Raw genomic sequence first — 19344 nt, forward strand, 5'->3', positions numbered from 1 at the left:
CCAAAATCCCTGCTGCAGTGTGTGCAAACCTGGTCAACAACTACAGGAAACGTCTGACCTCTGTAATTGTAAACAAAGGTTTTGGTACCAAATATTAAGTTCTATTTTTCTATTGTATCAAATACTTATTTCATGCAATAAAATGGAAATAAATTTAAAAATCTAACAATGTGATTTACTGGAATTTTTTTGTAGATTCTGTCTCTCACAGTTGAGGTGTACCTACGATGAAAACTACAGATCTGTCCATTCTCTGTAAGTGGGAAAACTTGAAAAATCAGCAGTGTATCAAATACTTATTTGCCCCACTGTAGGTTTCGGGGGCAAACGGCTACAGTTGCACATCAGTATACCAACAGTCCAACTGGCTATTGTCAGTCTGCAGACTTTACCTAGGTCATTCTGTAAATTAGTATTAATGTAAATAGACATAACACATTACACCAAATTCTCCGAGTAACTGAACTCTTACAGAAATCCACTTCAACTGACATTTAATGTCAAAATAATATTCATATCCCACCACAAGAACCAGCAGTCTGGCAGATACATATTCAGCTGCCACTTTATTGGGTACACCTGTACAGTCCAATGCAAACCAAGACAATTTAAAGTCTACTTTTCTGATCCCTGTGTTGTTCTGGTTTGACTGGCACTTGCATAGAGGTGTTAGTTCAATATGTTTTAGCACCGAGGTCATAATCAGTGATTGTGTGAGACTGTAGTGGATTCAGAAGTATTTCTAACATTCGGCCCCTCTCATGTATGTCCATATGGAGGATATAACTTTAGAAACACCTCAGTATAAATCTAGTACCACAATACCTTTGAATATGATGATTTACACACACTAACAAAATGTGAACCATAAACCACAGTAAAGACAGCTGTGGCAGAGCCGCTGTATTGGATTGCCAGAGACTACAGCTGTATCTAATAGAAATGACCACTGAGTGTAAAGCCCCTTTGACACATGCATTTCATTTAATAAATATGATGGTCATTTTTTATGGCATCTCAGATCTGAGTAATCGCCATAATCACAACAGCAACAACGCTTGGACAAAGCATTTTCATCATTGCGCATGCCTGGACTGACCTAAGATAAGAGCACCACAGGGTTACATGTGCACAGAGAAGGCAACGGCAAAACCTAAGCGCTCAGTAAAAACAAGGTTTAATAGAAGAGCAGTAATGTACAGCAGTGGCAGCAGAGAGGAGACGACGATAATAACTGGTGACTTCCTGGTGATGTTGACCTGAGCAGACCGTAAAAGGGGTGTGTGATGAAGACAAGTGTTGAAATGGGACAATTCTCCCCATTGTTTCCAGGGTTATCACAGTACATCAGAGAATAAACATGATCCTGGAGGCAGATGACTAAACAGAGAGATTCAGAAAAGGACAAGTTGTGTCAGCCCTGAGTAAAGGTGTTAGGAAGCACTGAGCAGCCTTAAATACAGTGACTTAAGGTGCTACTGGGACACTGAGTCCATACTTCAGAGGTACTGTGCTGTAGTGTTCTCTGCTCGTATCACACACCCATCAGCTGAAGTCATCTGGGATGAGCTGCATCCAGAGGGGACACAGTGGTCAGTGGCTGTCTGACACACCATGTCTGGAGCATGTCAAACTCATGTGTCACATATAGCGACTGATGTCAACATCCAGATTGTGTGGCATTTGGCTGTGGTGGGGATGTCTGAGTGTAGCTAGAAGAAAACTTTGTCAGTGCACACAGGCACAGTATTCTATCCACCTGGTAGAAAATGATAAAATTGTTCATCTCTTTGGTTGACTCTTCTGAGTGAGATGCCAGCTCCTCCTCCATCTTCCTTCTAGACCGTTGTGTGAGTGGATGAGCTTTTCAGGCTTTGTCATGCTTTACAGGGTCTTCACAGCAACAGTAACATGGCTTCCAACCTTCCTCACTCTCTCTCAGACAAGGCCACCAGGTGAGCGTCAATCGCCGACTCTGACAGAATCCTGGAATACACACATACAAGCCAACGGCCATCACATTTGTCTGCCACATTTGAAAAGCCGTAGACACACCAACATGTTGAGAACACAGTCATGAAGGCCTTACTTTGATCTTATCGTTTTAGTTGGAGCATAAACTTTGAGGGAATTTCCATTACAACAATCAGAGCCAAACACATTGCCATGTTTTTTGTTGTTTTTCCTAACCTCTTTTTAGTTTCAGCACACTTGAGAAGCTTCAAAGACCAGGGCAATTGTGTCTGTTAACTGCATGATTTGTGGAACAGCAAAGATGAATACCCTTTTGTGACATGTTTCCTGAAGGTTTGGTTAAGCCCATCTGCCTTTCCAGCCTGCACCAACCTGCTTCTGTAACACCCAGTCAGAGCAGCAGCTGGGCAGTGATGCCCATCCACTGCTACCTGTGGCTATACTCACTTGAACCTAGGTTCCTGTGTGGTGACAACTCCCACCTCCAGCTCCGAGGGCTTGAAGTCGATGGACAGAACAGTAGACAGACATGAGATAGCAGCCTGTTTAGAGACAAGAGGGGGAATCATTGAAAAACATAAAGGGTCAGAGAGGAAAAATGTACATTAAACATCGCACGTCTGAAACATACATACAAAAGCACAGAGCTCATAGTGTCAAATTCCCTAGAAAGCCTAGGGTGCTTGTGACTGTTACCAGTGAGCTGCACAGCAGTGTGTGTATGTGCATACAACTGTGAGCGTACATGGCTGCAAATGCAAAGAGAGGAACAGCTGTGTTTCAATGTCTGACATCTTAACAGATGTTTTGCCTTATAGACAAATGAAAAGAGCAGCAGCACGTTTACCCACCTACTCTGCAAGCATTCCAGTGAACAACAAGTTGTGGAAGAGGGGGCCATTTCAAATGTTACATTAAAATGAAATACATGTAGAAATGTTGCACTTGTTTGCTTTGGCCTCTTAAAACAACAGATTGTATTAATATCAGGATATTCTGACTTTGTAAAACTAAACCCATTACTCCAATATCAGGTCCTTAAATGCATATCCAATGCAAATCCATAAAAGGGCATGAGACTGCAGGGCCATGTGCACACACAACTCTCACACAGAAACGGAAAGGAAAAGTTGAAAAAGCCAGGAATGCTACAAAGAAAGTCTAAGGACACTGGAGCAGCGAACTCCAAACCAAAGAAAAACTTGAGCAGCTTTGAAGTAGAGAACAGTGAATGTTTGGTTTTTAAGTGATGTGATTCCTAATTCTAAGCTACAAATAATCACACTGTAAAAGTTCAATTAATTTTAAAACTTTAAAAATAATTGCTATTGTAACTTAAATCTTATACAACTATAGAACTAAGGAAAACTAAATAACCAGTTATTTTACACACGTCACCCCTCAAATGTGGGGCAGTGTGTGCAGATTCTGTTCTTACCTAAGAACAAATCCCAAACAAGAAAACATTGGTCAATGATAGCATTGTCATGAAAAGTGGATTTTACAAACATATTAGTTCTTTAGAACTGTTGGTGAAAGAGACCCAATGTTTTCAGGCTAATAACACACAATTATGGTCTTTTGTGTGTCTACTATTATCGTCATGAAAAGTGGATTTTACAAACATATTAGTTCTTTAGAACTGTTGGTGAAAGAGACCCAATGTTTTCAGGCTAATAACACACAATTATGGTCTTTTGTGTGTCTATTGAACACACATTCAACACTGACAGTGCTGATGGAAAAGGGAACTGACCCCTTGGATTTAAACCTCAACAATCCTTTTGTAGCATGAACCTCAAACAAGCACTTCCTGGTGCTGTAGATCAGAACTGCACAATGCTCAGGAGGAATTCGGGACTGCTTGTCCTCAAAGAGATGCTTCAGATCAGACAGTCACAGGATGTCTGTGATGCCAGCTCTCTGAGCTCAGTCCACAGCATCTCTGTTGGGTGGAGGTCTGGGGTCTGACTGGGCCACTTCAAAAGGAGGATTTTCTTAGTTTGAAACCCATTTCATAGATTTACTTTACTTTTATAAGACAAAGTAGGTCTAAGCCACACCTCCACCACCTCTTGTTTCATTGAGTGGACTCTAGGTTTGCTAATTCCTGACTCCAGTGAGCTTTTGTTGGTATCATTAGCCAAGGGGTTCACATGTTTTTCCAAGCCTGCCCTGTGAATGTCTGAATGACATATTCAATACTGACATCCATCCATTATCTACTGCTTCTCCTGGAGAGGGTTGCAGGGGGCTGGAGCCAATCAGAGCCCGCACTGAGCGAGAGGTGGGGTACACTCTGAACAGGTCAATATTGACATGACCAATACAATTAGGGATGCACCACTACCACTTTTATCATACCGAGTACAAGTACATACATTTGAGTACTTGCCGACAGTGTTGGGGAAACTACTTTGAAAAGGTAGCTTTGGAAACTATCAATTACTTCACACTGGATGAAGTTAAACTACTCTAGCAAGAAATGTAGGTTGGTCAAGTTACTTAGAAAAATAAGAATCAATGTACACGTGATACAAAACTATAACACAGTAAAAAAGAACTCACATGCAAGCGGAAAATGCCACTCAGTTGAATTTATTTACCTTGAGTCCTAAACAAAACAGTCCCATCTGGGCTTTTCAAAGTGATATAGTTCTTGTAAACAAATTTGGATTTAATGATTTAAAACAACTGCATCTTGACCATTTTACTGACTAGCTCTGGTCTACAAAAATATAAAAACTGTGTTATATCAGTTCTGCAACATCAGACTTGCACAAACAACTGTTTGAATAGCCCATCTTTTACTGCTACCTCTCAGAGCAGAATCTCTTGTTCATATGACACATGAGCAGTCTCTCAAAGTTCTTATCCACAAGGCAGTTAAGGTTAATGGTAAAACAAAAATGCAGCTATTTCCCATATGTGTGTGTGTGTGTGTGTGTGTGTGTGTGTGTGTGAGAGAGTCACATACCTCTATAATTTGTTCATAGGTCCAGTCCAGCTTCTTCTTCACTTTCTTCTCCAGGAAGCTGGTGGCCTCGGCCTGTTTTACTCCAGCTGCCGTGGCCTTAAAGCCACAGTAGTAGCCAGCTGGATCACACTTATACAGCTGTGGACCCAACTCCTCATCCAGTCCAACCACTATCATACCTGGAGGAAGGACCCAGGGCAGAGGAGAATGAAGACTGGACAGAAGAAACAAGTGCAATGTAGTGATGTGGCTGTGATGATATTTAAAACTAAGCTGTGATGAAAACCTTACAAAACAAGAGAACACTAAACCCTTTTAACTAATTAGTCTCTGGTAAAGCAGGTTTCACTGAAGGTCTTAATACACCATGCAGTGACAGGACATAAAAGCAATGGTTATGGAGGAACACATACTGTTATGGACCAGGATGACAATGATTGATTTTGGACCTTTTGGCTAAACATACGTCATGGACAACCACTGAGGATATTTTTGACACACATGGACACTACTCACAGCAGCCAAGTGGCCTCATCTCCGCGTTCTGTGTGTAAACCTGGGAAATGTCAGCCATGCGTTTACACAGCATCTCCACGGGGATCTCATAGCCGTATTTATACATCCAGTTAGCTGCTTCATATCGTGCTCTCTGCACCTGAGACCTGCCGTCAGCTGCAGAGAGGAACAGACAGGAAGAGCATTTCATATGAATCATGTACTGACAGCTACTGTTGGCAGTAACATCTAACGTTCTTAACCATTTAATGGCTGAAGATTTTAAGTTATATAATCATCAGCTGGATGAGACGGTGCTTACCAGTCATGCCGGTCATAACACAGCCAATGTTCTCTGTGATTCTGAACAGATGTGTCACTGTTGAGGCAACCAATAGCTTGTCCTGAGAAAGACACAACCACCATAATGACAACAGGGGAATATGACCACATGCTGTGTGAAGAGACAAAAACACAACTCCTGTGTATTTATACTGTGTCCATTCAAATGTACACTGACTGGGACTTTCTTCTGTGTGACAACCACAACACAGTCCTTCCCTCTGACCGCTACAGAGGTCAGTCCTCCCTGGTTGATGGCTTTGAAGGCGTATTCTGAAGACAGACAAAAGGGAATAAACAGACTACTCACGCACTTTCAAATGTTTCACCATTGCAGGCACTTTTTTAAAAACCAATAATCAAGCTGTCCAGTTGCTTTGTATATGTAAATGTACATACATGTGACTTTATCTCTAATAAAATGTCCCTTTGAAACATATATAGTGGTATCTCAGTTTAACAGGTTTTCTTATGACAAGATTTGTCCAATGTCTGACGCATTTAGTACAGCTCATAATGTATCAGAAAGGAAAACGAGCAAAAAATAAAACCCCTTAACGTTAGTGTACTAAAATAAATAGTATTGTATACAGTTATTAACTTATAGCAATGCAGACACATTCATTTACATAAAATAAGATAAAAAGATAAACTGGTCTTTCTTACCGGTTCAGGTTCATAACGTGGAGAGACCAGTATGTGGAACCACTTAACGTGAAACAGCATTGTTCAAATTTGGGATTATTTTCTTGATATACCAAAAAGGCTAGGTATAACCATTAACATTAGCTAAATTAAGATAGCAATGTCAGCTGTCACAACTGCACGGGTGAGTTATTTTTAATTGCTTAATTAGATTTCTTTTTAGTTATTCATATATTAACTAAGACGCTGTTATTTCTCCCCTACCAGTGTACTGAAATACCCGGTCTGTAAGCTAAGCTTTGAGCTGCTAACTGCTAACTGCTAGCTTGTTAGTCAGTTGGCCAGCAGTGATGACAGAGCAGCTTGTTACTTTCTTTCATTTCTTACCGACTTGGTAAAGTCTTCCCTCCGGGGAGAAGATTGTGATATGGCGGTCAAATCCTGCGCTTGACCCCCGAGACATAACGGCTGGAAATAACTGAAGTAAACAGTTGAATTATTAGACTGAAATTGAAACTAGACTGAAAGGTAACAGAAGGGAAACATGGCAAACCTCTGCTCCGGATGTGCTCTGTCCGACTGAAAGCTTCTACATCCGGGTCAAACTGTAGAGTTGTAGTTTTCAGTTATTCCCTCACTGAAAACAGTACCCAATCTTGTTTACTGTGTGGATGCTGAATCAGCATCCACAGTATAATTTCCTGGTCTTTATTATTATTCTTCCGTACGTTTTTTGGCCCTTAACTACTTCAGCATACTTTCAGCTAAAAGAACCATTCAAATATCAAAATGTTCAATTTTGGAATGGGAAAATCTTCAAATCTTAACTTTAGCATACTTTGTTACAAAAGCCATTCTGGTATCAAAATGTTCAGCTTTTCCAAGGTCAACAATTGTGTGTATTCAGCTTTTTTGTAACTTTTAAAAATATTTGGGTTTGTTCAGAAATGTTTTCCCCATTCAAAGGAATGGTGAATTCTTCAAAACCTCCTCCTCTTTCAGCCTTAACCAGTTCAGCATACTTTCACCTAGAAAAACCATTCAACCTTTAAACAATTCAGCAAATCTTCAGCTATTTAGGGTTGCTTTTTGATATCTTTTACAGATTTTGAATTCTCGCAGTTTATGTGTTATGGTTATTTTGTAAACTTATTTACATTTATTTATTAAAATTACATGGCACATTCCACAGAGAGTGCTGCCTCACTCTGCCTTAGGCGGCCATAGAAAAAACGATTCAGAAAACCCGCTCGAAGGAAAAGTTAGGGCATTTGTAAATTGCCACAGATCCTTCATTTTCTGGAATATCTTGACATAAAGGTGATGAACATGTTCGTTGAAACCTCCTGCCGCTCATAGTGAAGAGATTTTTCTGATAGGACTTATAGTTTTTCTTCAATTGTCAATTGTTCGAAGCCCATGTTTGACTGAAATCTGCTGCAGTGTCCTCAAACTGCTGAGTCATTTAACGATGCACCTGCTACTTTTACACACACAAACAGCATCAGAATAACATGTACACGCAAATTAAAACCCATATAGAATCCAAGCAATACAGTGATGCACAGTGGCACACCGGCACGCACGCGCACACACACACAGATGGGTCTGCCTTCAAAATAAGATCCCAAAATATGCCAAATCTTCAAAATAAAAGCCTCTGATTGCAAACTGTTTTAATGAAAGCCCCAAAACATGCCAGAATTTCAAAATAAAATCCCCTGAATACAAATTAAGCTCACATGAAGGCCCCAAAATGTGCCTGACTTTCAAAATAAAAGCCCAGTATATTAACTGAACCTCACGTAAAGTTCTGGAAACATGCCAGATTTTTAGCTTTAGCTTTATTCTGAAATTTTTGCCCCATTCAAATGAATGAGGAAATTCTACTTCAGTATACTTTCAGCTATTTCAGGTATCAAAATGTTCAGCTCTTCAATGACATTTATGGTTCTCTTTAGAATTTTTCTAAACTTCATCCTTTTTAAAATATTTAGCTTTATACTGAAAATTTTGCCCCATTCAAATGAATGGAAAAATTCTACTTCAGGATACTTTCAGCTATTTCAAGCATCAAAATGTTCAGCTCTTCAAGGACATTCATGCTTCTATTCAGAATTATTTTAAACTTCATACTTTTTAAAATATTTAGCTTTATTCTGAAAACAATGTTTTTACAAGACCACAGTTACATTCAAAGCATGAGCATGAGTATGGTCAGTGCTTGGTCAGGCACAGCCATCGCTGTGGTATTTCATAGGTGCTCCTGTCCTCTGTGTCATCATAGGGAATGTGCCATGAGTCTCCTGAAGTCTGGACAATGGTGTCATAATCGAGAATACTCTAAGAGAGAGCGCACACGCACACACGCACACACACACACACATACATACACTCAGTGTTAATTTGTATGTTTCTCTCTTCCTCTGTAGAATTCTCTGTTCTCCTACCCTTCCCTCTTCCTCACCTGAAATCGGACCCTCTTGCCTGCTGCAACATATCCATCCACCACCAGCTGATGGCCTCGCTGCCATTTGAAGAAGAGCTGTCTGGTGGCTATGTCTGGCAAACAGGCCTTGTGGTCCCTCATCAGGTCCTTACTCACAAACAGACAGTGGTTCCCAGAATGCAAAGTGGCATACAGCAGGAAAGGGTCATCCTCGGAACTGGCAGACACATTGACAGATAGGTGTAAATTCATTATAAATGAAGCCTTGGAAGAACAAAAAAACTGTAAATAGTTGCAGAATATCAGTGTGCTGAATGCTACATGCAAGTTCATATTCCTCATTCTGGCTTATCTTATTAGCCAGCCACCTACGTGCAGCATTTTTCTGTGACTACGTCAACAAAAACCTTTTGATCTTAGACCAGCTTTGGTCAGTGCATCATGACTGGATGAATGAATTGGGATGATACCAAAGTCTTATTTTTGTAAAGATGGCACTTCATAAAATCATAGTTCCCAGTAGCCTGTGTTGTTTCTACAGTGTAAAATGTATTTCATATGTTTTCTATGAAGTGTATTCCATACTCCTGTTTTAAATACCAGCTACTCACATGTTTTCAGTAAAAAAGCAATGGGCTTGCTGCTGGATAAGTTTCATGTCATGTCTCTCCCAGGATCTGCAGGGTTGCAGCATATGTTTCCGCCCCAGCACCAGAATAGTCAGGCCCTGATGCTTGAGCTCCGACACTATCGCCAACAACTGAAACACACACACATTCCTCAAAATCTTTATTTACAGTCACATTAATAATGAAAACATAAATATTTAATGAGACAAATGTCTGTCTGGATGCCAGTTCCATTTAGATGCAGCCACATCTATTGTAAGATAGGATACCCAAACATGGCGTCCACTCTCGTACATTCTCAGTTTGCACATGCATAACTGCACATTGACTTTTGACTGCTGCACATGCTGCTCCCATGTAGCATACATTCTCTTATTATATTCTTATATATTTTTATTATACTGCTGCATTTGCTGCTTAAAGTGCCTTAGATTTTGTGTTACTTATTCATCTACTTTATATTTCATTTGTATTTTGTGGCATTCATGTGGACGGCAAAGTAAGAATTTCATTGTACAGGGAAACACGTTTCCTAACTGTGCATATGACAAATAAACACTTTGACCTTTGACCTATATTGTTTGCATTTAACATCCAACACTGGCTGTTGGAATGTGTGTGTGTAGGTCTGCATGTGGTTGCCTGTTAAAAATATAAACAAGTGAATTAGAAATTTAGCAGGTTTTGCAACAAAAACACCTTACAAAGACACTTGTTAGTTTTCCTTTTATTTGTCACCCATCTGTATATAATCCTTTTTTACCATGTTAACAGCATTATCTGTTAAACATCAGCATTGTTAGCATGCTAGCATAGCATTTAGCTCAAAGCTACTTACGTACAACCTTACAGTGTTGCTAGTGTGGCTGTACATTCTCATTCTTGTTAATCATAAATTCAGAAGGTATTTTCAGGTTTCATATAACTGAGGTCTGATTTCATTCATCAAGGCATTTAAATAAAAATGCATGCCCTGATGTAAATGTCAATGATTTTTGCATTAATTTGTTTGGCTTTCCCATGAATTAGATGAGTAGATAGAGAAATGCATTTGTCAGGTTCAAAATTTCCTTATGCGGGGATGCTGGGCAGATACACTCACAAACATCCTTGCAGAGAGGCCAGAAGTGGGCAGGCAGACAAGTAGGTAGGTTGTTACAATGAGGTGCTGGCCAGTTAAAAAAGCACCTCCTACACACATTTGTGATTCACATACAAACACACACTGCAGGATTAGTCATTGTGAAACTTGCAGAAAAGCCCCTGGGTTGGACAGACATGTATGTAGGAAAGAACCACTAAAGTCTAGACTGTGTAAACTCTGTGTGTGTGCATTTGTGTATGAGCAGGGGGGATTCTGAGTAAGCACTATTAGAGTAGCATCCCCTTCAACATATTTAGTTGAATTCTTGTAATCTTTTTGTGTATCACGTTTTGCATGCAGCTGCGTCTGTGTGTATTCTCACCATCTCTGACCGTCTGTTCTTGTCGTTGCTGATACTGGCTACATTCAGGCCATCCACAACCACATCAAAAGTTGGCTTCCTCTTTACAAACGCTTTGAATTTCTCCAGCTCCTATAACAGACACACAGAAACAGAGGGATAGAAACAGAAATGAACAGAGTGAGGGTGATATATGCATAACTAAGTCAGTGGAGGAAAAGATAAAGACAGGCAAAGTATAGCAGGTTATTTTGCCTTACTGTACAAAATATTTGAGTTTGCAGATGACAGAAGTTTCTTTGAGATACATGAAAATGCAACAAGGCTAAGAACTGACACCAACTGAGTAACAAATGAAAGATTGTGTGCAGCTCTATGAGGCCTTAGGATCAGCCAGCAGCAAAAGCCCATGAAATTCACAAATAGGTGCAGCAGACACATGGATTTTTTGATTTGTTCATTGCAAACAGCTGAAAGTTTGTACAATTTGCCAATACACCTATTTTGAAAGGGGGGTTGAATAATTTTGACTGCAACTGTATAAGTAATAAGTCTGATATATAAAAGCATCTATAGATATTCACTGTCAGTATTATTAAGCTTAACTGTAGCATCACCACAGCACCTAAAAATGCAGCTAATAGTTTCAGATTCAGTTGTACCCTTTAAACCCACCTGAGGGTTCCATTCTAGTCAAGCACTAAAATACAGGGTTACAGCTTTGTACCATAACAGGAAAGCAGTGCTTCATCAGAGTAGGAACACTGTTAGTACTTTCACTTTTAGATATCAGTAGTATGGAAATAGGCTGCTGTGAATTCCCCTGGACTTGAAACTTGGCTGTGTGTACACTGTCACGCACAAGGTGCACAGTCAAAATGTGATTGTAAAAGCATTTAACATTTCTGCTGCGATAAAACCAGATAAAATGCCTGCCGAGTCCTGCTGATGCTCCAGTATGTGTTCTGACTGCATTTATTCACCAAAGACACACACACGCAGAATGAGACAATTAATTAATTATGCAACAATAGCGTGCAGCTTAACACTGGAGTGTGGCTCTGGTTAAGAATAGGGAGATGTACACACGTGGACAAAATTGTTGGTGAGAAACTCACAATGGTCAATGAAATAACGTGAAACTGACAAAAGCAATAATAAATACAAATTTACTAAAAATTAGCTCATGAAAATCAGACATTGCTTTTGAATTGTGTTTCAACAGAAGCATTTTAAACAACAAACTAATGAAACTGGCCTGGACAAAAATGATTGTGTGTTAGCAAATTCCAGTCTCGCTTTTATGATTTTTGTTTTTTAAAATGCTTCTGTTGAACCACAATTCAGAAGCAGTGTCTGATTTTCATTAGATAATTTTCAGTTAAATTTTATTTATTATTTCTTTTATCAGTTTCACATTATTTCAGTGACCATTGTGAGTTTCTCTTTCTTTAATGGAAGAGTACCAACAATTTTGTCCACGTGTGTATGTTTTAGGTGGAAGGCAAGAGGAATTAATAGAATTATACTAATGAGTGATAAACAGATGGAGAAGTGGACATTAGAAGAGGAGTTGGTTATGAAAGAGTAGTGGTCCAAAATCATATTGAAAAATAAAGAGAAAAGTTAGAACAGATAAAGGAGGATAGACTGGGTGCAGGAGGAGGAGGAGGAAGAGAAACATGCAGAGAAAGTCCAGTATAATTATCCAGGGACTTTCCAGTTGATATGTGAAACCAGCTCATTGTGCTGCTGTGGATAATATGTCTGGTAAAACACATACACACACTTGTATGCATAAGCTTACGGTACAACATTGAAGTGCAACATTTACATTGCGGTGAACGTGAAGTTAGCTCAAATTTTAAAAAATAAATCAGAGGACACTACTGTGGGACAGTCAATGTTGTAGCAGAATTTGTACATGCTTAAACATTCTGCTCTTGAAGCTTACAACTGTGTCCAACACACGAAGCTTCTATTTAGCCTTATTAACAGTACGTACACAGAAACACAAAGGCAATTGTACAGGGGGTACAACGTATGCAATGCAGCTTATCAAAAATACATCCTTTGTGAAACTTACTGTAGGGTGTTCTAGTTTTGTCCAGAAATAAGGATGAACAAAAAAGAACTGACCCCTAATGCAGTACATTAACACTACAGACTACAGCCTCACAAATGACCATGTTTGTTGCAGGTTTGCCAGAGAGAAGTTGACTGTAACATAATAGGTTTCACAGAGGCTCAGACAGCTGCAGTGAACACCACATACAGACAGAAAGACACTGCTCCTCTTCCCCTCTCCTTGTCCATCCGTCTCTGTCCCTCCCTGCATCTGATATTTCACTGTTGTCTGAAGCACACAGTTTGCCCTGAAAAAGGACTGCCTTAAAACACTGTTTGCCCTGAAAAAGGACTGCCTTAAATAGGGGATTAATAAAACCAAGTTAAACTGCATTCCTGTCTACATTCCTCTGCCTGTCTGCTTGGCGGTAGGTGGTTGTGGTCCAGTTTCACATGGTGCTCCACATGCTGGAAATCCCCTCAGTTTAACTAACTATTCCATCAACAAACATCCCCTGACTACTGAAAAATACCAGGCAACACATGCCAACTTTGGTATCAGAAATTAAATATGGCATATTATTAACTACATATTACTAATGTGGCCAAGTTTCTTTTTGGAAGTATTTCAGGTGAATAAACCTTTTAAGTTTGTTTTAAGTACAATACGTTCCAATCCAGTGCAAATCTTGTTCCCTGGTGTTTTCTCCACACAAACAGCACATATATGAATGCAAGATAAAGTGATAAATGCCTTCTCCTTTATAAAAAGGGCATACAACTTATATACACAGTCCTCAGTTTGATTGCATTTGTGTGCTGCTCAGTTTGCTAGTATCAAGATCATAACTGGATGTGGTGTGAGTCCTATCACTGTGGAAGAATGCAAACGGTGAACTGAATAACTGATACCATCACTGACAGAGCCTTCAATGCCAGATTTGCTTTTTATGACTGGAGCAGCATGCAAAAAATGTCAAAATCATTTAATATAAAAGTGTGCCAACCTACTGTGCAAAGCTGCAAGGAGGATTACCTTTAAAGGAATAGTTCAACATTTTGATAAATTCCCTTATTTACTTTCTTGTTGCAAGTTAGATGAAAAGATCAATACCACTGTCATCTTGGTCTGTTCATTAAAGACTGGAAATAGGGGAAACCAGCTAGCCTGGCTCTGTCCAGGTACCACAAAGGTTCACTTATTCAAATTTTATACCTCCTTTGTATAAGCTGTAAAGTGTAAAAATGACAGTTTGTGATTTGTTTATTGTTCACAAAAACCTGTGTTGAATGCTAATAAATTGTATTAGACGCTAATGTGGTTTAATGATGCAGCTTAGCAGACCCAAATAAACCCCTGTGATATTTACTGAATGCATAGAATCTTCCATCAATGGGACTTATCAGGATTTAAAGGAATAGTTCCACATTTTGGGTCATCGCATGAAATAAGCATGTCTGTCCAAGAAATAACCACATAACCCCCCCACTCGTAAAACAGAAAGGTGTCATTTTCATAGAGTAAACAAACAAGATACAACATGTTAATCTGTGAGCTTGAGAGGAGCTGATAATTGACTTAGCTTCCTTTAGCTATCTTTGCTCCCTAGTTTCCCATCTTGATGCTAAGCTAAGCTAACCAGCTGCTGGCTGTAGTTTCATATTTAACATACAGAGTAGCATCAGACTTCTTGCTATTAAAACTATTCCTTAAATCTCTGTTTCATGTTTCCAAATCCTGCTATGACTTACTATGATTTAATGTAATTGTTCCATAAAACTTCAAATTAAAAAGTGATGATTTTGTTATGCTGGCAAGGATAAATACTGGAAACTACAGCTAATCACTTATACCTCCTTATCCCAATTGAAAAATTAGACTATGAAGGCCAAAGAACCCCAAAACTCTGGGGATGGTGGAGACCACTGGTCTTTATTGTCCTCTGTGTCCTGGACTAATCAGTAAATTTACAAGGTCATACCAGTTCTGAGAAAAGAACCAGTGTAGTCTTGAGCAAGATGAATAGAAAACTAGTTGAGCCTCAATGTGTCTGAAGCTCAACTTCCTCTAAAACATCATCAAGGACACCGCGATCATTTCTATTCATAAGATGTTTCACTCACATTCATATAGATAGTGAAAGCATTTGTTTGACCAACAAGAGTCTGATAAGCTGCTTCAGCAAACCTCACCAGTCTGGTGCCTCATATGAACCAATGGTGCCATCCAGCAGACATTAGAGAGAAGGAGCGGGACAGCTAATATACGGTAATGCTGCTTGATAAGTGAGGCTCAAATGCATGTCTGACTTTTGGGTTCTGAAAGAGAGTAACAATTTTAATACAACACAGATTTGTTACTCAGGATTAAATCATTCCAATTACAAAACTAACTAAAAGGTTCCCAAACCTGTTAAAAACAAAAGTTCACCTAATGTTATTAGTTAGTTATTAGTTAGCACACCAGAAAACCACATCTTTAAAAACATGATTAGAATAATGCATTACTCATGATCTGTATTAACCTAGATGTTTAACTGCATATATGGTAGATTAAACATAACAGATCAACTGTACGAGCAAATGTATTAAGAACAGAAAATAAAATTAATCTGGTAATACCAATTTATAATTCTGTAAATTGAAAATAAACCTGTGCACAATGCAACTCTTTTTAAATTCTCGTAGTTATCTATTTAAGCAATTTAAATTCTACTTTTCATGATCATCCATCTGAATAATTAGAGACTTATTCATACTTTTTAAGTCATGATAACATTGCTTTGATTGTCAGTGTGTATGTGTATATATACACACCTCTGGAGTGGTCTTGTTAAAAACATCCCGTCCCTGAATGATGTCAGTCATCACTCTGTCTTTCAGGTGCTGGTACTCCTCAGCAGTCAGCTGGATGGACTCCAACTCTGACCGACAACACCTACACACACCCCTAAACACACACACATACGTAAATGACACACACCATCATACTGTAGACACACACACACACGATAACTTTGTCCAGCCACAAAAATAGATTAAATACACACCTTTGATAGCACATGATACACACACATTGCGATTGGGTAAAGATAAACAGAAATCAGACACACATAACATACATCTTTTGCAACACATACAGGGGTGAAAAAAATAGATAGGGTTGGTAGCAGAATCATAAATACTGAAATGGGTCCATGTATGGTAATGAGTGGACAATCGATGATGACAGGGTGTGGACTTTAATGATAATAAAACAATTGTAACTGCACAATTTTCTTCAGGTGTGTTGATGAACCAACTCCGGATCTTTTTTGCATATAATAAAAGGATCTGAAATATAAAACCCTTCTTTCTGAGCAAATATTTATTTCCGCAATAATAATATAAGCTGCTATGAAGATTTTAAGTAGGGAGTGGTGTATTTACTTTGGAGTGGTACTGGTCCAGCTACCTGTCCACTTCTGTCCTGAGAGACTGTAAGACAGGGAGAACAAAAAATGAGAACAAGGAGGTGAAGTGGGCAAAAGTGGCAAAGAAAGAGACTGTGTAAAGTTCATACAGACAACGGGAAGTGACTCTGGGCAAGAATAATTGCAATTGTACCAGTATAAAAAGACAAACATAATGTAAAATACATTCACAAGTCATATCTGAATACAACTTGTCAGGGAAGAATTCAGCAACAATGATCACTCCAAATAAGGTTTTAAAAGCAGCATGTTCTATCTCCATAGTTGATTAGACTGATCAATTACTGTCTTGTCATCAACTAACCAGCTGTGTCTGCATATTAATAAAACTGTATAATATGCAGACACCCTCCCACCTGATCTACCTACCCCTCAGCTTCAATATCACTCTGTTGTACCTCTCAAACCAGGTCTTGATGCTGCTGGCAAGGCTATGCTCAGGGTAGATCTGGTTGTTCCTCATGTAGAGCAGAATTCCCAGCAGCCTCTCCTGGTGTTCAGACTGAGACATGGCCTCCAGCCCCTTCCCACCTTCCTCCGTAGTCTCCCTCTGTCCTTTGAACAGAGCATTCCAGACCTCTTGGCGTGGACTCAGTCCCTTTTCAATTAATTCATCATAAAAAGCCCAGGCAGTTATGATGTCACCATGCAACACTGCTGCTGCAATGACATCGCCATAGTTGCTTGCTGATGGGATAATGACCTGTTGGGATGACACCAAAATCAGGTGCTAATATACAATGTAGGGCATGTCCTCCAGCTCCATGTGTATGTGTTCTAACAAGCAAGTAGCTGTTCACCTTTCTAATCTCATGCAGAATGTTGATGGCTTCCCTCCACCTCACTGTCCGGCTGAAGGACTTGATAAAGAGGCTGGAGGCTCCTGTGTCCAGAGAAGAGAAACTCCCCCGCATGATGTCATAGACCTCAAACACCTCGGCATCATGGCCGCCATGCACGCACAGCACCAAGTACTGTAGTAGCAGCTCATAAGACAGTGTCCCTTTTTCCATGGCTACAAAATTCAGCAGGGACCTGGGGTAGAAAATTTTAAAAGTACTTAATTCATTGACACTTACATTACACTTTGGTTACAGTACACACAGCCTTGGGTACATGTCCAACTCTAAGCAATCTGCCATTTCAATTACTGTAAGGCTATTGGGACATCCACAAAATGTTTTCAAAAATCACAGACACAAACACACTCGTCCTCCCCTCACTTGGCAATATCCAGCTCTGCCCCAGAGGTGAAAAGTGCAGTCATCATCTGGATGTCAAACCGTTGCAGATTTCCCAAAGACTCCTTGAGCTTCCTCCACTCAGCAGCAGAGAGCGGCTGGTCAGGAGGCTGCACCTTTCCTGTGAAACACTCCTGCTTTAGTGCAGAAAACTGAAGCATTTATTCCCAGTGTACACTTTCTGGGCTTCACTAAGACTTCATAAGGCATTAGAAAAACATTATTTAAAACAGATAAGCCATCCAAGCGTCTAATGAACAAGGAAAAAAATCTGGATTTATTTGTGCACACTTATTTAAACGGTTTAGTTCCTGCACAAAATCTGTTGTTAGACCATTGCAGCATATCCTACCTGCTCCTCTAGTTGTCCTTCCTTCAGTCTCATCCTCATTCAGAGAGACCAGAACTGCTTTCTTCTTCAGAATCTCTGTCGTCCTCTTTGCTGTCCCCGCAGCAAACACAGATTTGGGGAAAGAATGCCTCTGCCAATGAGGGGCGCGCCTACTTCTTCCATCCACTGTGTCATCCCACCGTTTCTCTTGTCTTTGTGTGGTGGCCTTATTTTTCATTCCCCCCTGTCCGTCAGTCTGCCCAGTGTTCCTTCTGTCTGTCAGTCTACCACCCAGGTTAGAGTTCGTGTCTCCGGTGCACATAAATCGTGCTGCTGAAAGCACATCATGTGATGACTTACACAGAGTAGTCTTTATAGTGAGGACACCTGACCTTCCTCGGTGAAAAAACGGCCGTAAGGGATTCAAGCATATTCTGACTTTTAATACTATGGTGGAATACATGTTCGGATGTTTAACCTCTGGTCTTTATATCATTTATTACTAAAACTGCACATTCAAATCCGTTATAAATGAGCTGTTTATTAACTTACGTGACACAAAACATTGTAGAAACACTTAAAGTCACTTAGCTCCTTTAAACTACAAAACATTTTCTGCATATCGCAAACACGATAGATAACACGAGATTGCAAGCTTGAGTCGCACACCACTACGTCATCAACATTTGACAGGTCCGGTTGTGAGTTCGTCGCAAGGATGTGTCGTTCACGAATGATTCGTTCATTTTGAACGAATCTTTCCCATGGCTCGAGAACATCGGGTCGTCCCGGGGAGTGATTTGCGCATAAGCTCATTATTACTGGCAAAGCGGTCATGTCACGTTACTAAAACGAACGACTCGAACACGAGGACTCGAAAGGTGTACTAATCTTTTCTGTGAAAGGTTTCTGGCTCAGACTGCATTGCCTTAATTTATGGGGTATGATTAATAATTCTGTTGGGTATACAGAAGACAGCACGGCATAGCTTAGCTTATTTAGGATGTTACGCGACAAAAGACCAAACGAATTTGACCCAAAATATCCGGAGGTGAGGTGATGACGTAACAGACTGCATAGCTTCAAGACACAGTACGATATTACTTATAATATGACCTTGGCTGCATTACAGTTCTTTCTTATTCGAAACGTGATCAATATGTGCGTAAGTAGATGGGGAATTAACATGTAACATTTTAATTATATTCTGCTGAAGTGAACGAAATGACTCGAAAAAAGATTCGTTCATTTTGCTGAACGAGATTCAAAGAACCGA

General features: G+C 39.7%; 2 protein-coding genes across 10 annotated transcripts in view; both read right to left on the reverse strand.

The window, feature by feature from the left end:
• Positions 1 to 1799: 1799 nt before the first annotated feature.
• Positions 1800 to 7084, reverse strand: psma6a (proteasome 20S subunit alpha 6a). Of its 3 annotated transcripts, XM_020621955.1 has the most exons (8): positions 6987 to 7084; positions 6821 to 6911; positions 5967 to 6061; positions 5769 to 5850; positions 5468 to 5623; positions 4952 to 5130; positions 2422 to 2516; positions 1800 to 1986 (listed from the first exon to the last, which is right to left on the reverse strand). In XM_020621955.1, the coding sequence occupies exons 2-8, from the start codon at positions 6894 to 6896 to the stop codon at positions 1929 to 1931; spliced, it is 741 nt and encodes a 246-aa protein (XP_020477611.1). In that variant the 5' UTR covers positions 6897 to 6911; positions 6987 to 7084; the 3' UTR covers positions 1800 to 1928. The 3 variants fall into 3 exon arrangements, with proteins under 3 accessions (XP_020477611.1, XP_020477612.1, XP_020477613.1); XM_020621956.1 differs by lacking the exon at positions 6987 to 7084 and having other exon boundaries at positions 6821 to 6980; XM_020621957.1 differs by lacking the exons at positions 6821 to 6911; positions 6987 to 7084 and adding an exon at positions 6455 to 6744.
• Positions 7085 to 8566: 1482 nt separating this feature from the next.
• The window catches only part of prorp (protein only RNase P catalytic subunit), a 12948-nt gene continuing 2170 nt past the window's right edge, over positions 8567 to 19344 (reverse strand). For 2 of the 7 annotated variants that reach the window (XM_020621953.1, XM_020621948.1), the window contains exons 2-11: positions 18090 to 18398; positions 17720 to 17858; positions 17297 to 17531; positions 16895 to 17199; positions 16453 to 16500; positions 15841 to 15973; positions 10978 to 11088; positions 9494 to 9642; positions 8901 to 9099; positions 8567 to 8776 (exon numbers count right to left, since the gene is read on the reverse strand). In XM_020621953.1, coding sequence (XP_020477609.1) covers positions 8651 to 8776; positions 8901 to 9099; positions 9494 to 9642; positions 10978 to 11088; positions 15841 to 15973; positions 16453 to 16500; positions 16895 to 17199; positions 17297 to 17531; positions 17720 to 17858; positions 18090 to 18390 — 1746 coding nt within the window. In that variant the 5' untranslated portion in view covers positions 18391 to 18398 and the 3' untranslated portion in view covers positions 8567 to 8650. Of the gene's footprint in view, positions 8777 to 8900; positions 9100 to 9493; positions 9643 to 10977; positions 11089 to 15840; positions 15974 to 16452; positions 16501 to 16894; positions 17200 to 17296; positions 17532 to 17719; positions 17859 to 18089; positions 18946 to 19344 lie in introns of those variants that run through there. The other 5 variants (XM_020621952.1, XM_020621947.1, XM_020621950.1 and 2 more) reach the window with 4 other exon arrangements.

The sequence above is a fragment of the Monopterus albus genome, unplaced genomic scaffold (assembly GCF_001952655.1).
Source record: "Monopterus albus unplaced genomic scaffold, M_albus_1.0 scaffold270.1, whole genome shotgun sequence".
NCBI lineage: Eukaryota > Metazoa > Chordata > Actinopteri > Synbranchiformes > Synbranchidae > Monopterus > Monopterus albus.

Coding starts and splice junctions, on each gene's coding strand:
- psma6a (XM_020621955.1), bottom strand. CDS start 6,896: ATGTCTCGGGGGTCAAGCGCAGGATTTGACCGCCATATCACAATCTTC. Junction 5,131..5,467: donor GATGAGGCCACTTGGCTGCT/GTGAGTAGTGTC, acceptor TCCTTCCTCCAG/GTATGATAGTGGTTGGACTG. Junction 1,987..2,421: donor ACACAGGAACCTAGGTTCAA/GTGAGTATAGCC, acceptor TGTGTATTCCAG/GATTCTGTCAGAGTCGGCGA.